The sequence below is a fragment of the Mytilus trossulus genome, chromosome 3, assembly GCF_036588685.1.
Source record: "Mytilus trossulus isolate FHL-02 chromosome 3, PNRI_Mtr1.1.1.hap1, whole genome shotgun sequence".
Taxonomy (NCBI): domain Eukaryota; kingdom Metazoa; phylum Mollusca; class Bivalvia; order Mytilida; family Mytilidae; genus Mytilus; species Mytilus trossulus.
The window spans coordinates 60565112-60591179 of record NC_086375.1 but is presented as its reverse complement, the minus strand read 5'-3'; the positions used below and the strand labels follow the sequence as shown (position 1 = coordinate 60591179).

Here is a 26068-nt window from a genome sequence, read left to right as displayed (position 1 = left end):
CAATTGACAAATATATGACACTAGTTACTTCATTAAACCTCTATCATACTTTTTCTTTTGATAAAAACTGCTTATCCTCTAACCCATCGTTTTTATAAATATTGTATAGTTTTAAATTTACTTTTACTTTGTTATGTAACTAATATTATACCTGATCCTTTATAACCTTTGTTTCACAATTAACACCAGTCCATCCATTAGAACATGTACAAAGGTACGTGTGACCTGTAGCTGTACATTTACCGTTATTTTTACAAGGCTGAAGATGACAAAGATTGATACCTGAAGAGTTAAAAACGAAATATTTAAAAATATTCTACATCATCTTTCGAAAATGGAATATATCATCTTTTAACCCTGCGCGGATCTTACCACTGTCTCTTGGATTTTAATGTTCTACAGCTTTGTCATTTTTAAGATGTTTATATGTCGATATGGATTGCTTATGTTTATTTGGCTTCAAACATAAGATTACACGGTGTAATTAATTAATTTGATACGAAATAAAACCTTAAAAAGGTACCCATCTACATCTTTGAGATAGCAGAGCTATATACGGTGATAAACATGAGTGAGACCGGTTGCATTACCAGGATAGGCTTATCCTATCACTATTTACTGTATGCTGAATTTGTATTTAAAAAGAAATAAATTTCGCACAACAATTCCTCCCTGGAGCAAGATGGAAATATATGATATTTCACGCTAATTATAAGATGCTGTTGTATTAACCCTTAAATGCGAACAAAAGTAGATTTTCTTGAAGCTTTTAGTTATAAGAATGATACGCATGCCTTTTCGACATTCAACATATCCGCATCAGTTAAATTATGTGTACGCTGTTTTCAAACAGAAAACATGTACTAGCTGAACATACCTTTGTCACACAGAAAACCTCTGTAACCTTGAGAACACTGACAACTAAAACCATTCACATGGTCAACACATGATCCGCCATGTTTGCAAGGGTGGTTAACGCAGTCATCAATGTCTAAAATTAACAAAAGTGTAAAATAAAGATTGTATGATTAGTAATGATACGGACATAATAAGGATTAAAATGTTGAATACAAAATCAAAATATTATTACATAAAATGAAAAAAAGAATGGAAAGCATATACAGTTGTAATAATCCAATAAAAAGTATTTCATTGTGAAGTAAGTTTATCATAAAACTATGATTAGATTATATCTAAATGCAAGGTTTTAGACTTGATGAACTTTATAGAATAAAAAAACAGCACTTTGACACATTTATATGTGACCCCATAAATTATGTACAATTCTGCGAACCTAAATACTAGAGATATATAAGGTAAACTTAAAGCTTCTAAGAAATAGTTTGATTTTTTACCTTTTTCACATACTTGTCCAGTATATCCTGTACGACAATGACATATATATCTGTTTACTCTGTCTATACAGGTACCTCCATTTGAACATGGCCTACTCCTACATTCATCAATATCTGCAAATACATATCATTGATACAAATCTAAACATGTACGTGATTTTACTGAATGATCTTATATAATATTTTTTCATGTAAAGGCGCAAAGAAAATATATGACTTTTGTAAATGGAAAAGTTTATCATTTCTCTCCAGAAAATGAAACCTTTTTAAGTTTATATGTATTGACTAGGAACCGACCCAAAAGCTTGCTCATAATACAAAAAACCTATTAAACTAATCATAATATTTTCTTACTTACCTGCATCACACCGCTTTCCAGTAAATCCAGGCTTACAGTTACAATTAAAATCGTTCAGTGCATTTATACAAAACGTTGCGTGGACACAAGGAGAGGATGCACAATTATCAATAACTAAAAAGAAAAAAAAATGGTGTTATTTTTAATATTATTTCTAAGCTATAATACATTTTTATATCATGAAACAATAAAGTAAATTTTAGGATATATAAGCTGTTAGGCTGTTTGTAATAGATAACGTCACCATAAGAGGATCAACACTGTTTGATGACAGAGAAAACAATACTTTGAAATAAAAAAATGCACAAATATCATATTCGTTTAAAGAAATGTGGATATAAATTATATACGGATTTCTGATTCAAAAAAGGTAGTTTAAAATGGAGAGTTAAAGGTTGTAACATGAACGACACATGAGCCGCAAAAATTTAAAATTTAAAATGTCAACGTTCGTTAATTTTCTATAAATGTATTTTTCGCATAGACAACTAACTTTAACATACATGAAGCGATCCATTTAAAGATAAACAATAGTACCTTTCATTTCATATATAATGGCAAAGAATGAAATTCTCAGTTTGAACTCTCTAAATGAATTGATAGGAGAATGGCGTCCCCTAATGTATTGTGTAAAACTCATAAAACAGAAGATGTGATTTTATACTGCGATGACTGCGAAATTTTAGTTTGCAGAGAATGCGTAAGACAGGAGCATAAACTGCACAGCTATTTAAAATTCAAAGAAAAGGTAGGAGATTCAAGATTATGTCTGACCGACAATTTACTTACATTAAATAACGTTCGACTACCGAGATTGCGTGAAAATTTGCAAGATGTTATTACGCTACAAGAAACAAAAGATCACGATACTAAAGACATGCTCACAGAAATAGTATCAAGAGCAGACAAAATGATTGAAAATATAACTCTAATTCGCGAAAAACTGATGAACAGGAGTGAACTCCTTCACGAAAAAAACTTAACAGTTATAGAAAAGAAAATTTCACAAATCAACGCACGGATAGATATTTTTGAACGTGCTGATGCATTTGCAAAAGGAGCCCTTGAACATGGCTTTGATGAAGAAGTTATCCATGAAGATTTAGAATTGAGAAGACAACTTCATAACTTCCAACCTATTGATATTTACGAAGATATCGATCGCCCCATATTTGTTGACGGAGATTTGAATGAACTTGTTTTAAAGCAAATGTTTGGAACTGTTTTATCGGAAATCAGAGATTTGTCTAATGAAGATAATAAACGTCCTAAACTTAAAGTTCAGAAAATTTCAATGTTTGTCAGTGGTATTGAAGATATAGTGGGGATTTGTCCAATCAAAAGCGAGGTTGCATGGCTGCATCCAAAGAAAGGAAGTAGAAACACACTGGTTAACGTAAATGGTCATCAAATGTCGGCCCTTGATTTCGGTTTTGTTGTTACGTCCTTTGCACTATCAAAGAATGGAAAAATTTATATGACGGACTATTCTATAAACCGTATAATTTCAATGGACTCTTCCAAGAAGTTTCATACCGAAATAACACTTTCTCTGCATCCTATAGGTATAATCGTCTGTTCCGACGAAGACGTTTTAATATGTTTAACCGATGAATGGATTTATAATACCACATCAAAGAGTCAAAGAAAAGTAGTTCGAATGACAAAGGAATTCAAGGAGAAAGTAACCTTTGAGTTAGATGAACAGGGTGAGAATATATTTACTCTTCCAATAGCTGTGGCCGAAAACCTTAACGGTGACGTATGTGTTGTCGATAAGATCGCAAGCGACAAAGGGCGTGTGTGTGTTCTGTACGGTACAGGCAAACTACGTTTTGTTTATGAGCATAGAGGAGCTAGTATGCCATTTGACCCATCTTCCGTTTGTTGTACAAGGCATTCAAACATTGTTATCGCTGATCCTGCTAACAACGTCGTAGAAATTGTTTCAGACGGGGGTGAGTTTTTACACCTTCTGATAACCGAGAAAGGAGGTTGCCTTATGCCGATATCTTTAGGAAAAGACCCGGATGACAGAATATGGATAGGATGTGGAAGTGGAAAGTGTATTATTCTGAAATACGGATACGGTTTACCAAAATAATACCATTCTCAAATACGGATATGGTTTACCGATAAAATGCCACTAATAATACATGTCAAGGATGTTGCAGGAATGAATCAAGTTTATATTGATAAATAAATTTTGCCCTAACATTTGCAAATAAAGTTTTACTGTTTTAAAAAAAATTATATGTATTATATTTGAGTTTTATAGATATTAATTGCAAGTATTTGAGTTGTTTGTTTATCATGGTATTGTAGAGCCTTTCACACACAATAAACTAATCTAATGAAAGTAAAAGGTTTAGATTATTTTATTTATTAAAAAAAACCCACATATTTGTCCATTTTTCTTTAATAATACATTGTATGAACTAGAAACAATAATGAAAATTCTAAAAGAGTTTTTGCATGGACATTTATGACAAACTTAATAGATCCAATAAGATTAAACCAAATACTTAATAATGTCCCACATTGATGATCGTAGCCAACATACAATTTACCCTTTCTGAGAACTGAACTAATTCTGAAAACAGTTCTGATAGAACTTCCCTAAAAGCGGTGTAACATTAAAAATATACAATGAAGGAGGGAAAGGGAGGAGAGGCAGTTGTATATCAGAGAAGGATACAATGCAACATAACTAAGAGAAAAATATGAAACACGAAACATCAATTCATATATTATTGCACATAAAACACAATTGAGTAGCATTAACCCCCATTCAAAATTTGAGAGGATTTCGGGAGTGAAGGCGATTTCTGTTCCAATCGAAGCACACTCCCCATGAAGTATGTGCTTATAAAATTTAGGAATAATAAGCGACCATATTGAACAAGAGTTTGTGAATTCATATGATATAAATGTTCGTCAGCATCAAAACAAAGAGTTCCCGACAAAACACACCCATCCGTGTAAAATACACTCTGCATAGATTTCTGCTCGAATTTAAATACAGTTTTATCATCTTAAGAGTGAAGTTATATCACTTTATACATATTGGATAGATGTTGTGTCAAAAGCCCTTATTGAAGCGGCGAAAAGCAATCAACAATCAATCAATCAATCCAGGAATTGTGTGCATTTTGGACTCACATTCAAACTGTTTTGCAACTGGGTCAATTTAAACTAACATAACATGTTCAAGCTGTTCAAGACCGTATTGTGACCCTAGATTTCGTGTGATAATATATAAAGTGTTGTTGGGTTTTCATAGCAAACTTACCCCATGATACCAATTGTAGCAGAAAGAAAAAGATAGTAGAAAAAAATAATAAAACTATCGATTTTGTTTACAAATTTATTAATACAAACGTTAAGTTGACAGATAAAAAATTTCAAAAAGAAGCTTCAAATCTCTATCGGTCTACGGTAAATAATAACAAAAGCATTGCCATTGAAACATCCCACCCACAGTTTGTTTTCAGAATCAATAGCTATGGTGCATGGAATCGTAGGACTAATTTCACTCGGTGCAAAGTCTTGAATGAATTTGCCATCAGGTGCAAGTATGTAAACGGAGTGACTTGCTGCATCCGATATAATTATGTTTGCCTCACTGTCACAACAAACTCCTGTTGGATTAAATGGTCCTGCGGATTTTGAGTGGTTAAACTTTAAATAACCATCGTCGCTAAAGACCATTACTTTTCCCGTTTTAGTGTCAGTTCGATTAAGCACACAAATATCTCGATTTTTGTTTTCAACAACGATTTCAGGTAATACAAAATACCTGGAAGCATCCTTGGCTCTGTCAATCTGAAGTTGTTTCTTGAATTTATCATTCATGCGCAGTACCATTCGCCTGCTTTTGTCGTTTGCCTTATATGTGTATTCATCCACCTGACACATTAATAGGTCTCCATTCTTGCACAGGCAAATGCCAACTGGAAATAACCTAGACGTAGCCGTACTGTATACCATTTTAGGTTTCGTTTTCGGTTTCAGGAGCATTATGTTTTGGTTAGTAAGGTCCGATAAATATAAATCTCCATTCGGACAAAGAGCAAAACTTGTAATGCTAAATCCGACATCCATATCCTTATCTTTTGCACCGTAGCGATTAACGAGGAAACATTTGTTTGATTTTCTTGGGTGAACCCATGTTTTGTCCTTACTGATTGGACACATACCTTCAATATCAATATCTCCAAACGAAAATGGAATAGCAGTAACTTCAAACTTGGTGTCTATCTTTTTTGGTTCTTTCTTTTTTGTGGAAAACACATTACCTATCATCTGCTTGATGACAATATAATCGGTATCTCCCACGACATATTTTGGAGAATCAACCGAGTCTTCAATATCAAGAGGCTCCCGATTATTAATAAAATCGCGTACTTTGATTTCCTCATAGATGATTTCTTGTTCACTACCTTTCTCCAACGACTTCTTCCCTGTAACCTGAGATCTTTCAAACATATTTATATGCTCTTCAATAGTAAACTGCTTGTCAGTGAGCACTTTATCATTGTCAAGCTGAATTTCATCACTCTCGATGATAAGTTTCGATCGAATATCATTTATTTCCCTTATCATTGCATCTGCTCGTTCGTTTATTTGTTTCTTCAACTGTGTGTTGTTTGCTTTCTTATTTTCCTTTAGTTCTTTTACCTTAGTCAGATTGTCTCGTAATTTAGGAAGTCGATCATTGTTTGCATTCTCTAAATACTTTTGTAATGATATCTTTGATTTTGGAACTCTTTCGCTGAATTTTATAAACTGAGATTCTTCTCCTTTTGAGTCCCGATTGTGTTCATGAACGAACTGTTTAATGCAATCTCGACAAATAAGGTTTTCACATATATTGCAGAAAAATATTACTTCCTCTGTTTTATGTTGTAGACAAAACACTTTTCTAGGGCCCTTTTCATCTAGAGAATGTCCGATTCCTGCCATTATTCCTTTTCTCTAAACGAAAATTTTGTGCGAATAACGAAATAATTAATTTTAACAGTGTAACTTTGATATTACATTTAAGATTAATGAAATGTAAGAATGAACGACAAAGGAATCATCACACTTCTATAACTGTATTAGTAAATTAGTGGACCTTGATATTCATTTGTGTTATTCTCATTTAAAACGCATATCAATTACGTATCACGCTTAATTAATACTTTGCAAAGGGCTGTTTGTAATCTTATATGTTTTGTTTTAATTTTGCTTAGTAAGGAATATCATTGTGTTATATATATTCAAAATTGAACGATTTTTATGCTATTCAAAATTTCTCTTTTAAATGTAGTAATACATTAAAACTGCAAGTACTGAATTAGAAATTTGTTTGTACTTACAGATTAAGCTTTACCCGTACCCTGAACAAGTCTTTCAAAACAGACATTTGTTACTGCTAGGGGTCTTCTAAATCACTTTATATAAACATGTACCTCGATTCATTTTTGTTGTTATATTTTATTGAAACGAAGATTCGAAATCTCTTAGAGTCAACCAGAGATGGAATTTTGGTACTTTTTGTCATTATATTTTTTAATTGATTTTGGTCTTTTACCTCCTTAGTCGTCATTTTTTAGCTTTTAGCAATTTTGGTGAAGATAGGTATAGAAAAGTGCTTCGGAGGCAACTGATTTAAAATTTTCTATATTTTGATTTTAGTTTTATTGATAATTTTAAAAAATAACCTGAACTGCACAGCCTCCCTGTGTAACCTTTCTTGCATAGACAAGTAAAGCCATTGACGTGGTCAGCGCAGTATCCTCCACTAGCAGAACATGGTGAACTTGCACATTCATCGATATCTGTAAATAAATAAACATTGTTTAAAACTTATTAATAAAGTGTTGATATTAATGGCTCAAATAAGAAGAGATTCCGCTAGTTTAAAGTTACAAAAGACTTAATCTTCCGGATAACCGGGTAAAATGAGAACAACCCTGTTTTCGAGGAGGTATGTTTCAAATCTTATAGTGTGTATGTAGTATTTTGTCTTTTTATGTTTATTTGCCATGGTTTTTCCGGTTTCTCCTCGAATGTTTATTCTTTATGTTTTCTTTATCTTATTCCGCTACTTAAAAAATATTCATTAATTTACCATGCTTTTTAATATTTTAAAATAATAAATTGCATTGACATGTTAATCTTCTTGTCATATATAAGTATAAATAATGTTTACCTATTTGACAATGGATACCCGTATAACCATTCAAGCAAGTACAGGTATATCCATTTATCCTATCAACACACGTTCCCATATTTTGACATGGATGGCTGAGACACTCATCAATATCTAATAAAAAATTAAATTAATTCAAGAACTTTAAAAATAAATCTAATGAATATTTTGAATATCGCCTGAAATAAAAAAAAACCTTCACCATACTGCGTTTTTTCTCCAGATGTGACTAGTATTATAAAACATCTATACTAAATATGCAAGAACGATCTTTACACCAAAAGAAATATTAAATTGAGATTTAAGATCATTCAAAAGATTAATATTTGGTAATTTCATTAAAATATTGCTTTGTTACATTTAGTTGATCATACTATATTTAATTTATTGTGGGGGTTTGAATTTATAGATACGATTAAAAAAAATCACAAGAACCAAAGTATTCTATACTTTTACTTAATTTTACAGACAAATACATGCTGTAACTGAACTTTTTCATTTTAATAATGCAAGTACAATACTGACAACGTTATCACTGGGTCCATGTGGACTTGCAGATTCCGACATTGCAATTAACAAGGAAGCCAGTATATTTACATTGGTGTACATCAAATGATTCATTTGGGGAATATTCAGTTTATTAAGCCAATAAACTCTCTTCGTCAAAAATGAACCCCGAATCAAATATTGGTTTTTATCTTGTTTATTTTACTTAAAATAATATTTGCCATCCTAAACGTCTCCTCTTGGAGGATGGTGAAGATTATCATCAGAACTTGTTGCATTATACGCACATGTCAAGCAACAGAACAATTTCATTGTTGGGAGTCTCTCTACAAACTTCACTTATCAACTTCGGTTTGGATTTTGAAAGACAAAAAAACCCTGACCCATTTATTGTCCGAGTTCAAATGTCCTTAGCATTTAATACAATTTGATATTATTATCAACCTATACCTGGTGACTGCATAGTATTTAAATCAAAACCTAGTGCATTCGTTCGTCGTTAGAATTTTTAAACAAGAGTTGAAGAATAAAATAAGACGACATTGTCTTCTTCTTTTGTATCATTTTATCTCCCAATAAAGATAACATCGATAAAATTTAATGTATTTTCAAACAAAACGTCTCCCTGTTGTCTCATTGAAAGAAAAAAAACCGTTGGTAGGAATCTTATAGTTATAGTAAAAAATATATGCACGTTATTGCTTGTTTTACATTGAACGTTATTGGAAATATGACATTAAAATAATTTGGTAAAAGGGACGAGCGTGTAAATGTCAATTAATAATTGTAATAGATTTGTTGATTTTTTTTTTATAAATGAGCAGTATAGATAATGAAAATGTTTTTTTGGAGACAAATTATATTGACTTATGGCTTGCCAAAATCACCCATTTATCCTTAACTAGTAATACGACTCCGTGTTCATTTACTCCTCTTTTTTGTTGCCTGTGTTTTTACACTGTCCTTCTACATGTTTTAGAAAATGTCTCAATTTATTTCTAAACATACTTACTATTTTGACAATTTCTACCAGAAATACCAGCTGGACACGAACAGTGATAATCATTTATAAGGTCATTACAATGTCCTCCGTTTTGACAAGGTTTACTGAAGCATTCTTGGATATCTAATAATTATATTAAGAGTAAACTTATTGAAATGAGGAATAAAAATGGGAAGAAATCAATGAAAAAATAAAACATAAAATAATTCGAAAAATCTGAAAAAAAAATCCTACACAACCTGATGATCTGGATATCTGTTGAAATATAAGTTATACGTTTTTTTTCTCATAAATATCAAAAAGCGTATATGATTCATTCTTTTTGCAAAATTAGAAGTTAACGGCATTCAAAGTAATTAAAGGAATTGGTGGAAACGATCTTTAATTATAGCAACGATGTCTAAATCTCATCAATCAATTAAGAAGACAAATCAACGTTACGAGCAAAAACTGAATGAATCATAAGGAGCGAGACCGGATACGACCACATCATAAGCGTCAACTACGATACATGCATTCAAATGTATTTTAAGTGATGATGGTAGACCTTATGCAGTGGTAAAGTGAACATTTTCATATGCATACAAGTAAGAGAACATAATTAGATATGTTCACCATAAGCCGAAACCGAAACCGAAACCGGAACCGAAACCAAAAATAGTAGCAAGGTAAATGATAAATGTTAAAAATGTAAAATTTAACTCAACCCTTTTACTCCATTTTATTGTTAGAAATTTAAAAGACTAAATGGAAAATTTATTCAATTCAAAACTTAACATGAATCTATCAAAAAAGTAAAATTGAAATAAACGAGTATCAAATACTCTTAAGTAAGTAATCTACAATCAAGATGTGGATGTAAATTTATTATTGATGATGTACATTAATTATGAATTTTGATTCGTCTATGGAAAAGAACTGTACATAGTTCTACAATATGTGCAATATCGTTCCTATAAAATATATATAAAGGGAACCTTTAATTAACAAATGAACCAAACCAAATACTTATGAAGGCAAACATTTTTTTATCTTATTATAATTGTATGACTACTGTTAGTCTGTATCAGAGGAAGGGGTCCAAAAAGCTTGATGGTGCTTTCGGCAAAACTACTTTCAACAGTATGTTATACATTTTCATGTTTTCTCTCTCCTTTTCCATTTTGGTACACGTTTGAATGCCTCTCTTGATGTGCTAGGTTATATTCATCCTCAACTTTTAAGCAAATTATTTCATATTTTTAATTGTTATCAAGAAAATAAAAACTAACTTTAACACATTTGTAATGGGCATACTCTTTACAGTAGTCTTTTATTTTTTCAAAGTATTCCTTTTTTTCTATTTGTTCTTGGTGTTAGCAAAACTTTATTTCCTAAAGCTACCATGAAGTTTGGTCAATTCTTCATCAAGATTTCAGATCACTGATAACATATCCGTCAGCTGAAAAATGGGAATCTACGAAGGGTGATTAGCCAGAATTGGAAGACGCCTACCTTATAATAAATCGTCAACCAAAAACAAAGCATGGTTTTATAGTCGACATCGTCGTATACACTGTATTCATGTACACGTAAGTAATAAGAGACACAGGAAAGAAAATAAGATACATCAAATATTGTTTCTTGGTCATAACAATGACGCGATGACTTACATATTGATGGATGTGATCGGTCTACACGATATTTTACCGTTTTCTCGTGATTGTTACTTACTTTGCGATATCATATAATCCATTTGAACATCCTATTGCAATACTATATACTGTAAGGCAGCTATGCTATAAACATTAATTTATTTACCACGAACGCAAATTTGACGATGAAAAGATTCGTACAGAAGAGTTTATGTAGAACATTACATCAGACGAATATAAATTTATCAAATAAAAGATTATCTTAATAGACATAGTCGGAACCTGTTGTAGAACTATGTACAGCTATTACCCTACGACGCAATCTGCTTAATGTACATCATACATTTATTGTATCAACATCTTTTATTGTATATTTCTTGCATTGTTGTAATTAAATAATGGTTGAATTTAACTTTGTTTTCTGATAGATTCATGTGAATTGAAGTAATACTTTGTCTTTTGTATTCAAATTTCAAACAATATAATGGAGTAAAAAGGTTGGCCTAATTATCATTATAAACATTTACTATTCCCTTATATTTTTGGTTTCGGTATCGGCTTATGGTGAAAATGTATAATAAGGGCAACAGTAGTATACTGCTTTTCAAACAAATTAGTATTTTAAGATTTGTTTCATTTCATATCTTCTCATATTGCTTTAATAAATATGACCAGTGCTCCTAAACATTAACACACACCAGAAAGAAAATCTGTAATTACAAAACATTCATTAGTAGACTAATAAAAATTTAATTCTGTTTCATGGACTTTTAAATTCCGAAGTCGGTTATATTTTAAGAACAATATATACCTTGATCACAGTTATACCCAGTAAAACCCGGTATACACGTGCAATTATATCTATTCACTAGATCATTACAAGTTGCATTGTTTTTACATGGTTGGCTCGAGCACTCATTTATATCTGAAAAGAATAAGTAACTCTGATATAGAGGTATCTATTATTAGCGATATATAAATCCGTATGATTAAATTTGATGCCTGTTTATCCATTATCTATATTGATTTAACCTTTCTATTAAATAATAACAAACAGAAATGGCTTCATAAATTTAAATCAAGAGAACTATAATAAAAATTTAAAAGTAATAAAACATATTCAAATACATGTTTATCAATTGTTTAAAAAATGATGTCGATTAAAACAACTATCATGAAAAATAGTTACTTTTTTCACAATTAATTCCTGCATAACCAGGTAAGCAATCACATTTATAGGAATTTAGAAGATTTTTACAATATCCTGCATTCTGACATGGCTTACTCTGGCATTCATCGATATCTGAAAACAAAAAAAAGGAAATCATTAACTAGTGGCTTTTCAGAATCGAGTTCTATCTCCGATACTTCGCATATTCACAAATCTATATTTCAGTCAAAGAAAAAAGAAAGAAAGAAAGAATAATAACATGTGAAACTCAGAACATAAGAAATAACTTAAACAAGAAAACAGATGTGTGCCAACATCTTCTTTTCAAATAAGAAAAATATGGAAAAGGTAAAATCACAAAAATACTGAACTTAGAGGAAAACATAACCTGAAAGTCCATAATCACAGGGCAAAAACACATCAAAAACGAATGGACAAGAAATGTCATATTTCTGACTTGGTACAGGCATTTTCAAATATAGAAAATCGTGGTTTAAACCTGGTTTTAAGGCGCGAAACCTCACACTTTGATGACAGTCTCATCATATTCCGTAATATTTACAATGATACGTGAACTGAACAGATATAATAAATAAAAAATAGTCAAAATATGGGTACAGCAGTCATCATCGTGTGAAAAATTTTAAAGGAACAATTTTTCAGGTCACAAACACATCTATCTACAAACTCATGCTTTGATTCGCGTGTCTGACGTCAGAAAACTTATACGTCACATATATTTGAAGTCCAATGTTTATACAAACAATTTTAAAATTTCATATGGGTAATGTTAGCATACAGGGTTTAAAAATCAAAAGTATGTACGAATTAATTTCAGAAATAGACCGAGATAAAAAATAGTCCAAAAGTTATATAGAATTTATTAGAATCCACAAATAGTTCATTCCACTACGCGATTGGATAAGTTTGATGTGTCTGGGTCAACGTATTTTGTAATTCATAGTAGAAATTTAGCATAATGACATATAATAGAACAATATTATACTGACGAGATCTTTTAAAGTACAGAGTCACGTTATAAGAACTAAAGAAACACAAAAAGTCGCATATACAAAACACACCAGCAAAAAATTAAAAATTGAGAAACTCGATGTTTAGCACCTTTTATCAAAACCGTAAGTTGAAAACTATATCTATAGCAGATGTTTATATGTGTGAAAACTAAAAAGAGAGACCTTCAAAACAATTGACCTTTCAACCGATATCTTTATTTCAAATCAAAACATTAATGAAGTTGAAAATATAAATGGGGAATGTATATGTTTCCTAATATTGTTGTTGTAATAAATCCCTCTTTTTTTTTTTAAAGTCATACAGAAATTATGTATTAAAGGGGCACTAGCTGCTCATCGATTTGACTCAAATTCTCATATTTGATTTATAACAATGTAAAACATTTACCCAAAGTATCAAAAGTCTAAAATAAACAGTTTACAGAGCATGGGGTAGATAATATATAGGTTCGTTTCGTGTGTTTACAATATTTCCGTGCTTGCATTTCCTATCATAATTTTCTTGATAGAGGGTTACTGCTTACAAGGAAGCTATTAAACCAAGAGTTTCAAATAGTGAAGTTGAAATCATCCCTTCCTAAATTGTACGGACGCCATCACGAGTTGGTTGACCGTTATGGAATAACCGTTTCACAAATGATATCGGATATGTTCCTTACGTCGTAACTACAATCCCCTTCCCTTTCATGAATGTGACCTACCGAATGAGACTATTTACCGGATTTGATATCACATAAGCAACACGACGGGTGCCACATGAGGAGCAGGATCTGCTTACCCTTCCGGAGGACCTGAGATCACCCCTATTTTTTGTTGGGGTTCGAGTTGTTTATTCTTTGGTTTTCTATGTTGTGCCATGTGTACTATTGTTTGTCTGTTTGTCTTTTCCGTTTTTAGCCATGGCGTTGTCAGTTTGTTTTAGATTTATAAGTTTGACTGTCCCTTTGGTATCTTTCGTTCCTCTTTTAGTCCAGACGCCATTTAATCAACTATCGGTTTAACCTCAGATGACCACATAAGCGATGTTAACATAATTAAAGATATGAATAGATTAAACCAACACGTGCAATTGGATTTTCAAAGGTCTGTTTGATTTGATTTTATAGATTAAATATAGATGCTTCTCATTGATTTTAACCGTATAAGAATGATTTTATGTGCATAGAATTAGTAATCAAATGATGTACCGTAGTTTCCCTTTCATTGTTGACATTTTTATTCTTTAAATAACCAGTACACGTACAATGCATGCGTTGTCAATCTCTAGCTAGAGGTTAAATTGAAGTTCACATGAATACAGATTTAAAGAGGTCGACTCATTCACTTGCAAGTGAATAACTAATTATCAATGTTTCTAATTTGACAAAATTGAAACTTTTTGGCTGCAAAATGCGAATTGTTATTTCACTATTTCACTTTCATTATTGATTGAACAGAAACAAATCAAACTTAATATTTTTTTATATCTCGTAACTAGTGCCACTTTAGAAAGCACTCAGTATAAGAAACGAAGATATCTTACCAATTTCACAGTTATAACCTTCATACCCAGGGATACAATCACAAGTATAGTTGTTAACCAAATCGTTACAGGTTGCTCCATGTAAACATTGTCGTCTACCACATTCATTGATATCTGCGTAGATCAATTAACAATATACTACGTAACATATATCTATCTTCTTTTAATATTGAAAACAAAAAAGAAAGAACATTTATTTAATTCTATCCTATATAAAAATAAGAACATCACATAACAAAACCACAGAAAAAAAATATATTTGCATCATATTTTTAAGGAAAAATAGACATATGACTTAAATTTTCGAAAAACTAAGGATTTTCATATCCAAGGAATAGATTACCTTAGCCGTATTTGGCACAACTTTTTATTATTTTGGATCCTCAATGCTCTTCGTACTTATTTGGCCTTATAAATATTTTGATATGAGCGTCACTGATGAGTCTTATCTAGACGAAACGCGCGTCTGACGTACTAAATTATAATCCTTCGATAACTATTGGTAGATGTCTGATAAATCTGTTTTTCGTTTTATTGTTTTGTCTTCTATCACGTTTTTGCGTTTAATCTGTCTCACAATTTGTCATGTCAGGGCATATTATACCTTACTTTGAGGTATTTTTTCTTACTTTCAATACTTAGATTGAAGTTATTTGGACTCTGGTATATAATTTTCCTATCGGCATACATAACACATCTATTTATTTTACATTAACTATACCTATGGTATTCCTTTTTGTTTTTATTAAGCCAGTGTTGATAGATGCGTTCCATACAGTTACCTAGCTTAAATTCTTATGTTATAGAATATCATCTTTATAGCGGAAAGAAAAGTTAAAGAACAATGATAGTTTCTTTTAATTTTCCCGGAATATGTACGAAATATGCTTTATGATAATAAGTACAAAAGCACAGTTGGTTCCAATAAGAATGCCGATAGTTTGTTTGAAGCACATGCTCCAAATGTAATAAATATGCTATCAATAAAATAAGGAGGCATCTTGAAGGTGTCAGTTTTGATAATATTTTGTATGAATCAGAGTTGTTATTTCTTGATCAACACATGTGTGTATCTTCTTGGCACTGATTTTTTTCCCATTTGTCTTTAAGTTCAGAATGTGGAATACTAGTGAAAAAGAAGAAATGACACATACTTTTATTCTTTGTGTTATAGGGATTGTGTTTTATCTAACAGATCTTTAAAAGTATATGTTATTCACATGTGAAACACACCGCCGTTAGGTTATATAATTTCACAGTTACTCTAAATCCCCGTTTTGAAAAGTAATGTTAATAGTTTGTTAAGAGATTTCGTGGCGCACTTGTCAGACCCACTAATATGAAGTTGATTTAAAGAACATTGATGCAATTTTAGTATCTAGTTCAGTATAGACAAATTCCGTTCTTTATCTTTGGTTTTAATTCACACTGATGCAAATAGACGAAGTTATTTTGTCAATTTTGTATGCTGTTAAACCATTTATGTATTAAATATTTCAAAACAATAGGGACATATCTATATTTGTCTTCACGGTAATGCAAGCTTAAATGTTTCATCACCTTTTTTCCCATGCACAGATAACCTTAACCTGTAGTTGGCACAATCTTTTGGAAATTTAGATCCTCAATGCTCTTCAACTTTGTTCTTGCTTGGCTTTATAGATAATTCGATATGAGCGTCACTGATTAGTCTTATATAGATGAAACGCCAGTCTGGCGTACTAAGTTATAATCCTGGTACCTATTGAAACATGTCATATTTTACAAACCTATAGAACAGTTATATCCAGCATAACCAGGCAGACAGGTACATGTATATTTATTTATTTCATTGTTACATGTAGAATTGTGTTCACATGGATTGTTCAAACATTCGTCAATATCTGTGAAAAAGGAACAAAGAAAAATATATCAAGTCTGATTGGTCAAGAAATCAACAAAAATACTTAGATTCGTTTGACATAGATGACTGGTATAAAACAATTTATTTTGTTACGTAATAAAATTTAAATATAAAACCTAGGTAATATCAAGCAATTTTGTCATATCAATATTATGAATTATTATTCTGTGCAGATCTGTTTTATGCTTGACGGAGATGCTGTTCACCATATAAACAGTTATAAACACTGCCCTGAAAATAAAATACATGGCAAAGAGTAGTATTAGGTATAAAAAACAGTCTAATAGTTGATCTATATCTATATCTATATCTTTAAAAAGATAAAGCATATTTAAAGGTTGAAAAGGTATTAATATTTAACAACAAAGTTGATCTGTAAGTTGATTATTTATTAAAAGAGATAATAGTATGATATCTTGAATATTATAATTTTATTATATATTAAGGCATGCATAGTAAGAGAGAACCGACACCGAAGACTACTTTAACCAAAGACTACTTTCCTGTTTGACAGTTATATCCCGTTTAATCAGGAGTGCAGTTTTATACATTGATGAGATCATTACATATACAACTATGCTCACATAGATGACTAATACAAAAATAATACAATATTCTAACGTAATAATATATACATCTTACACCTAGACATTATCAAGTCATTTTGTCATATTAATATGATGAATTTTATTCCGTGCAGAACTGTTTTATGCTTGATGGAGATGCTGTTCACCTAAATAACTGCCCTGAAAATAAAATATATTACAAAAAGGCGTATTTGTAAAATATTAAATTGAGAATTTAAATTGAGAATGTGTATAACAGACAACAATCCAAGTCTACCAAAGAGCAGAAAATAGTCAAAGGTATCAGGTATGAAAAACCATCTAATAATTGATCAATAATTATAAAAAGTGTAAAACGATAGAGCACATTTTAAGGATGGAAAGGTAATACTATTTATATACAAAGAGGATCCTTGAGTATATTTTGAAAAAGTAGATAGTATGAAATATATGTATATTATAATTATGATATATTTAAGGTCATGCATAGTTCGAAAGAACCGACAACGAAGATTACATTAACCGAAGACTACTTTCCTGATTGGCAGTTATATCCAGTATAACCAGGGGGACAAGTACAGTTGTACACATCAATGAGGTCATTACATTTACCACCATGTTCACAAGGATTACTTGCACATTCATTTATATCTACAATAAAATCATTAAAAGTAATTTTCTCAATTTGCTAAAGTTGTGAAATTCGGAAACTTATACAGAACTAATTAATAAACAGGGGTTTTCAATATATACTTAACAACGATAAAATAAAAAGAGAAACCTTCGATCTTTCATAAATCAGTTGTGTCAATCATTTTCCTATTCTTTGTGTTTTATTATATTTATCATGATCAATCCAATTTGAGTTTGTTTGTTCATTCAATTTCTCCTGTAATATCTGTATTTAATACGTTTTTAATATTCTCACAATGCGTCTAACATCAAGGCGCCAGTTTGAGTATTTTTTCACATTTACAATAACCATACCAATATCACAGTTTGTTCCGCTATATCCATCAGAACAGCTACACTTGTACATGTTTATTAAATCTGTACATGTACCGTTATGTTGACAAGGATTGGACGCACATTCATCCACATCTGAAAAAATATCATTAAATAATATAGTTTTATTTTATTGTTTTCGAATAAATTATTATCAATTATTTGAAAAGTTACAAACGTAGAAAATTTCTAGATAATTTGTTTTCATTTTTTCTGTATAATATTAAGTAAAACACTTGTATTTTCACATACTGTCAAAACATTAAACACAATCTCGTTTAAAAACATTTTGGGAGAATAAAAACAGTAGTGTCAAACATCGTTATTAATTGAAATTTCAGTACCTGTTGAACAATTTTTGTCGACGTATCCTGCCAAACAAATACATTCGTAGTCATTAATATGATCAATACACTTGATCTTATTTGCACATGGATTTGTTGCACACTCGTCTATATCTGAAAAATAGAACAAAATACAGTAAAAATAATTCTTCGACCATTATGTTAATACTTGAAACGTTGAATGTGACATTTTGTTTGTAATACTATAGTATTACTGCATTAAAGACATATGAGAGGTGCCTTGGTTTGTTTTGCTAAGACATTTATAACGACAATTTCAATGCGCACAACATGTATTTCTTGTTTACTTCATTATGCGAGCATTTGAATGTAATAAAAGAGGGACAAAAGATACCAAAGGAACAATCAAACTCATAAATCTTAAACAAACTGACAACACCATGCCTAACAATGGAAAAGACAAACAGACAAACAATAGTACACATAAGTTTAAATGATGTAGATGTAGATGTATCATTTGCAAAGGCGAAAATTAAAACTTTCAAGGGGTTCTGTGTTTTCACTAAAATAATTTGCTGAACAGCTGCCGATTTTAAAGTTTAAGAAATCGACAAAATACATATGGTGCAGCAGTTTTTCTTATTGAAAAATGACAATTTTAAGGATAGTCTTTGGTTCCGAAATTAACAAGATAGTCAAAATAAAGAACACCCCTATTTCAATTTTGGACCTTACATATTGCTCGACATATATAGTTTTCTCTTATAAATGTCTTGCTATTTTTTACACCAATGGCTGACATTGATAATGATTCGCTCATAGGGTCTTTGCATCGAAAATAAACACATTTATTCTAAAACCAGTTGTTGGCAAGAAACGCGCTCTGTTCTACTCATATATTATATCATGGTATCACACTTAACCTCTAACGGAAATGATTGTTATTGATTTTTATATGATAAAGGCTTAACTTTCATCAGTTTATTTGAGGTCTGAAGCTAGCATGTCAGCAAATGAAAGTTAATTTGTTAATTTATGTATCATTGTCATTTTGCTTAAATCTTCTGTTATCAATTCTGACAGTGGGCTCGGACTTCTCTTGAACTAAGTATTACTGTGCGTATTTCTGAGTGTTAATTTAGTCTAAAATTGCTATAAGCATAAGGAAGGATTGAGATCTTGCAAAACATGTTTTTGCGCTAATTCCGAGTCTTTGTTAGTCATGTTTTTTTTTAATTAAGTTGTATGTTGCGAGTTATATTGTGACGACTATTTTCACTGAACTAGTACACGTTTTTCTTTATGGGCTAGTTGAAGCAAGCCTCCGGTAGTGGGATTTTTTCACTGTGTAAGAGACCCATTGATGGCCTTTGGCTGTTCGGTGGTCATTAGTCGGGTTAATGTCGAATTGACTAAATCCCTATTTCCATTCTCAAATTTGCTTAAAGTTATTATCTTTACAGTGTAGAAATGTATATGTCTTTTTTTGAAAGTGGGCTGTCGCATTGACATATATCTCTATATTTTTTTTATATAATGAATAATGCTACCTATATCACAGTGAAATCCTGTGAATCCTGAAGCACAGGAACAATTAAAAGCATCGATCAAGTCATTACATTTTCCGCTGTTTTTACATGGTCCACTTTGACATTCATCGATATCTGCAAAGAGATTTTTCCATAGTTCAAGTTACTTAAAATAACACTATTTGTAATGCTTATAACCTTTTAATATCTTGTTACAAGCAGAAGCAATGCGTACTTCAAGTTTCCGAGGTTCCGAATAGATTCATGATCATATACAGTTAACAAACAGAACACAAATTCATTAAGGAATGACTGTAATATTTTTTCGATCTATGAAAAAATGGCATAAAAAAATTGGTGCACACTGAATAACGCGCGTAGAGACAGAAAAATTATGACAGTCATTTCTTAAACTTTAGTTCTAAATTCCATTTTAAACTGTAGAAAACCACGGAAAAAACGTTGATGACGTCACATTCAATTGACTTAATTATGTATATGAGCTGATAACAAAATAACATCAGCCAATCAGAAGACGCATTACATCCAAAATTTAATTATTCGTAGATACCAGGATGGAAGTTTTATATACTTACGCCAGACGCACGTTTCGTCTACGAAAGACTCATCAGTGAAGCTCGAATCAAAGAATGTTGAAAGGCCATATAAAGTACGAATTTGAAGAGTTGTGAGGACCAAAAATTCCAAAAAGTTTTGCCAAATACGGCTACGGTAATTCATTCCTGAGGTAGGAAAGCCTTAGTATTTCAAAAATTCAAAGTATTGTTAACAGTTAATTTATAACTATGAACATATCAATGATAATTCAAGTCAACACAGCTTACTAGGCTGATGATACCCTCGGGGAAATAAATATCTACCAGCAGTGGAATCGACCCGAGTTAAAAATACCATATATTATTATTTTTATCTTTTTTATTGATCGCATATACATAAATTGAACTACAACTTTAAATCAAATATTTCTGTCTAACTTACCTATCTGGCAGTACACTCCCGAAAACCCTGGCAAACAGTGGCATGTGTATCCATGTATACTATCTATACAAGTAGATTCATTTGTACAGTTATTCTGCAAACACTCATCTACATCTATAAAAAAAAAATGTATTTTTTTTAAATTGAGTCTTCATCAGTAGTAAGTTGTCATCATACCATTTCTGATTATGTTTTAATATTTTGAAAAATGCACCAATTCGAATGGTTGTGTCGTTTGTTTGCACTTATATTTTAGTGTAAATTCACATTGCGATAAGATGTGTCACGGTACTTGTCTATCCCAAATTCATGTATTTGGCTTTGATGTTATATTTGTAATTCTCGGGGGATTTTGTCTGATTGATTCTCTGTTCGTTTCTGTGTGTGTTGCATTTCAGTGTTTTGTTGTTGTTCTCCTCTTATATTTAATGCGTTTCCCTCGGTTTTAGTTTGTTACCCCGATTTTGTTTTTTGTCCATGGATTTATGAGTTTTGAACAGCGGCATACTACTGTTGCCTTTATTTAGCAATATAATGAACATTTTAAAAATTAAAACAGACATACATTATTCATTCTAATACAAACATCTGCATACTCATTGGTCTTAAATTCATATCATAGGTCTTTTTGCTTTTACAAAACTATATTTTTTTAAATGGAAATTCTTAAACAAAAAGAATGCTTTTTAAGGAATTGTACAATTTTCACAATAAAAGAAAATAATATACGCATCAGCAATTTTGAATAAATTTCATTTGGGTCCGTCCAATACTTTCGTTGTTTTCATGTTTACAAAAGGCCGGACAAAGTTAATATTGAAAGATTCCCGAATTATTTCTGCAGAACCCTACTTGCCTTTTTCGCATTCTTTTCCAGTATAACCAGGGAGACAGGTACAGCTATAATCATTGACTAAATCATTACACTTTGAACCATGCTGGCAGGGTCTACTGAAACATTCGTTATTATCTGGAAAGAAAACATTCGAAGTATTATACCTTGAGATTTGTGCTGAAAACATATCTTATATTTGCAATGCTTTAATATGTGGATTCTGCTTAAGGACGGAAGGTGAACGTAACTTAAGATATTTTTTTATGATAAATTAATATTTATTGTCTTTAAGGCATTACCTGTATCACAATCAATCCCATAATATCCAGGTGTACAATTGCAATGGTAGTTGTTTACCAAGTCGGTACACGTTCCATTAACACATGGTGAACTATCACACTCTTGGAAATCTGCAAAAAATAAAAATTAAATCATTACAATCATCAACAATGTTTCCTTGGAGTTCGGTACTTTTGATATTTTACTTTTTTCATGAGTCATTTTATCAAGATAAATCGACAAAGAAATATCTTCATAACCTTTATAAACTAAAGTTTTTTTTTATAAGAACATGAAATATCTGAACTTAACCAGAGGGTAAACAAAAAAATCACCAAAGATATCAGGCTTACAAATTTTGTTCTGCTGACGCTCGTTTCGTTTAAACAAGACTCATCAGTGATGCTTTAATCAAAAAGTTTAAAGGGCAACTAAAATACATAGTTGAACATCTTAAAATTGGTACAAAAAGATTCTACGTACTTTATACAATTCAAAGTTTTTTAAGAAGCCAAACAGTGTGTTTGTGATAGAGAGAGAGAGACAGTTTTACCAGTTTCACAGTTATATCCGACATAACCAGGTTTACAGTCACAAGTATAGTTGTTAACGTGATCTTGGCAATATCCACCATTCTGGCATGGAGTTGAATTGCATTCGTTTATTTCTGTAAATTTAACAATGAAGGTGTATGAATTACAGAACGAATACAGTTGTAAATAGATATGTGTATAGCGCATATTGACATTTTAAATCTGTTAAAAAATACGAATTTGCATTTTGTTGTTATTTAACCAAAGAAGCTTCGGGATTTTGATTGTTCTATCAGAGCTGTGCTGCATTTAAAAGCAGTTATACATGGCATATTCAAAATATATTGAAGTGAATCATTTACAGATTTGTCTTTTGTCAAGACCAAACGCCCTAGGTCATCAGATGAATAATCAGGTTTTCGTTTTATTTCTTGGCTCTATATAAAAAAGCTACTTCTTTTCCTCCAAAAAAAAAAAGAATTTTAATAATAGTGTACTTGTGTTTTGAATAAGAATAACATTTTGTTTCGGATAAAGTATTGTTTTTTGGGGAAGTCAATTTTAACAACTGATAATTATACCATGTTGACAGTTATAACCATCATATCCAGGAACACAGTTACAAGTATAGTTGTTCACCAAGTTATTACAGGTAGCACCATTCTCACAAGAATATCTGGTACACTCATCAATATCTTTCAAGTAAAACAATTTCGTGTGTAAAAATCATTTCAAACGTTACTATAAAAAATATCTTTTTAACTAGATGAATTAATTTCAGTTAAGAAAAAAACCGAAGAGAAACTTGATTAGTGTATGATCCCTTTCATAACAATATTACATTCGTACCTTAAAGATGAAAATAGAACGATGTCAATGTAATAGTTGGTTTTTTGATCATTTAATCTCATTAAAATCAATAGTATCTCTATTGACCAAGCTCATATAATGCATGCATATAATCAGAAACCGATAATTGGTACTTGTTTGTCAAGCGTATCTAAAATTCGTATCGTGACTAGTTCATATTCTTTAGATCTGCTCTGTATATTTTTGAGTAAATATTTACAGGATGGACCAATCTCGGAGCATAGCAGAGACATAAATTGTCGAATTCCGCAATTGGTGCAATTGATAATATGTTTGTCAAGGGAAACGCATGAACGTATTTTTCTACGAACTAAAAGCATCACTAACACAGTAGACAATACTATGATTTAAAATCTACATTTCGTTCATTGTAAGTTGATAAATAAAAAATATATTTGTAAACTCAGGTTTCAACCCCTTAGCAAAATTTGTTGTTTTTGAACAGAAATATAATTATAGCGGATACCTTTATCACAATTTGTCCCTGTATACCCTGGAGAACAACGACATCCATAACTGTTGATACGATCCTCACAGGTACCATTGTGACATGGGTTACTCAAACATTCATCAATTTCTGTAAAACATTAACAATTTTCACTTATGAGACACGCGACGAATGTATGAAATCATTAGAATTAAGAAAAGATAAAACTCGTAAATGATTCAGTACTGTATCTAATATAGCTTATATATAAAGCATTGTTAAACAAGATCACTATTATTTGTAACAATATTCGAAAATAAAAAAAGTAGTACCAACAACCAAAAAGTCCTAAAATCTTTTCGTCTTTGACCATTGTAGAATGTATCTTGTCGCCAGTTTGTGCTTGTCGAAGGGAATATGACGTGTTCAATAGTGTACAACAACTTCAAAAACTCTTGGATTACATGAGTTTACTCGTGATAGTTGTAGGAATCTTGCTGTTTGATCATATGTTGTTTTGTTATGTGATATATTGACTTGTAAACCTCTTCCTAATGTTTGAACTTTGTAGTCTTCTTACTCTACTTTTATTCCAAATAAAACGAGATTTCAAAACGATTTAGAAACCGCATTAAACATGCATTTGATAAGATCTCGTAGTATGGCAATAACATGTACCAGTTGACTCATCGATGCTGCGTTACATCAGCTTTGAATATAATAGCCGTTAAACAATGCTACTTTTTAATACAACTTTTTAAGAATCAAATGAACTAACTTACTCAAATTGTTCTGTAGACTGACTTTATTTTTCCTTTTTTGTGAATACATTTGAATAAATCAATTAACTATAAGTACGCATGACAAAAGGATTTGTTTAAAATGTTCATAAAAACACGAACCTATGGTACAGTTATAGTCAGTATAACCAGGCAAACAGGTACATGTATACAAGTTAATTAAGTCATTACATGTGGCTCCATTCTTACAAGGACCTCTGGCACATTCATTGATATCTGTTAATTATAATTGGAGTTTTAATCAGATAAGTTTGACTTCTTTGAAAATTAGGGATTTAAAGTCATAATTAATCTAACAAATACATACGTTTATACATTAAATCAACCAAAAAATATAATCTTAAAAACAGTTGAAAACATGGTATATTATTAAATTTGGATTCTAGGAACCGACATTGTTTCTCATCTTAATGATGTGTTATAGTATTCTTTTATTTGTCTTTGTAAATAATAACTTTTACTGTTTTGTAATATCCATGCATTGTGGATCGATTATTTTACACCCCGTTGTTCTATGGTAAAGTTTGCATTCTTGTCTCTCGTTTTTGCTAATATGCTTTGTCTAAATGCTTTTTTTTTTATTTTTGATATATCTGTTTGTTTTAAAGTTATTACGATTGTTTGTTATATTCACATATCGTTGTCAATATTATGGAATGTTTTCCACAGTCATACAAGTGAGAGGATAAGCTATCTATAAAAACCCAGGTTTAATTCATCATTTTCTTCCAAAGAATGTGACAGTTGTTTGATATGTTTGAGATTTTGCTATTTGATAAAGGACTTTCCGTTTTGAATTTAATCGGAGTTTCCTTGGTATTTTTGTTATTTTACTATTTTCACATACATACCTGTTTCACAATCTATTCCAGTATAGCCTGAATCGCAAACGCAAATGTATCCATTGATTTGATCTACACATGTGCCGTTGTTCATACAAGGTTTTACAGAACATTCATTTATATCTGCATACAGAAATTATTTTATTATGTTACAGAAATTGCACTATCTTTTTTTAAATGATACATGTATAAGATATGAAGAAACGACAGTCAAAGAATACCACACTTTCTGGTGAAAATTTATCAAAACACTTCCAAACATTCTATCTCCGTTGAAAACGTTATTTTGTGCATTGATGGCTATGAAGGAAACGGGTAAGCTGCTTCGCAGCAAAGAAACAAAGACCAATCAATGTAGGTAAATGTATTCAATTTTCTCTTAAGGGTATTTT

General features: G+C 31.1%; 2 protein-coding genes across 2 annotated transcripts in view; both read right to left on the bottom strand.

The window, feature by feature from the left end:
* Positions 1 to 26068, bottom strand: part of LOC134710922 (uncharacterized) — a 153259-nt gene that overhangs the window by 22666 nt on the left and 104525 nt on the right. Inside the window, exons 69-92 of the mRNA XM_063571338.1 lie at positions 25686 to 25799; positions 24937 to 25050; positions 24074 to 24184; positions 23319 to 23432; positions 22758 to 22871; positions 22225 to 22335; positions 21947 to 22060; positions 21091 to 21204; positions 20113 to 20226; positions 18602 to 18715; positions 18240 to 18353; positions 17786 to 17903; positions 17271 to 17278; positions 16553 to 16666; positions 14784 to 14897; positions 12246 to 12359; positions 11868 to 11981; positions 9432 to 9545; positions 7913 to 8026; positions 7422 to 7538; positions 1714 to 1827; positions 1356 to 1469; positions 878 to 991; positions 152 to 282 (exon numbers count right to left, since the gene is read on the bottom strand). Coding sequence (XP_063427408.1) covers positions 152 to 282; positions 878 to 991; positions 1356 to 1469; positions 1714 to 1827; positions 7422 to 7538; positions 7913 to 8026; positions 9432 to 9545; positions 11868 to 11981; positions 12246 to 12359; positions 14784 to 14897; positions 16553 to 16666; positions 17271 to 17278; positions 17786 to 17903; positions 18240 to 18353; positions 18602 to 18715; positions 20113 to 20226; positions 21091 to 21204; positions 21947 to 22060; positions 22225 to 22335; positions 22758 to 22871; positions 23319 to 23432; positions 24074 to 24184; positions 24937 to 25050; positions 25686 to 25799 — 2648 coding nt within the window. The remainder of the gene's footprint in view (positions 1 to 151; positions 283 to 877; positions 992 to 1355; positions 1470 to 1713; positions 1828 to 7421; positions 7539 to 7912; positions 8027 to 9431; positions 9546 to 11867; positions 11982 to 12245; positions 12360 to 14783; positions 14898 to 16552; positions 16667 to 17270; positions 17279 to 17785; positions 17904 to 18239; positions 18354 to 18601; positions 18716 to 20112; positions 20227 to 21090; positions 21205 to 21946; positions 22061 to 22224; positions 22336 to 22757; positions 22872 to 23318; positions 23433 to 24073; positions 24185 to 24936; positions 25051 to 25685; positions 25800 to 26068) is intronic.
* LOC134712010 (B-box type zinc finger protein ncl-1-like) lies at positions 5126 to 6975 on the bottom strand. Its single transcript, XM_063573091.1, has one exon. It carries the CDS (start codon positions 6676 to 6678, stop codon positions 5131 to 5133), a length of 1548 nt encoding a protein of 515 aa, XP_063429161.1. The 5' UTR covers positions 6679 to 6975; the 3' UTR covers positions 5126 to 5130.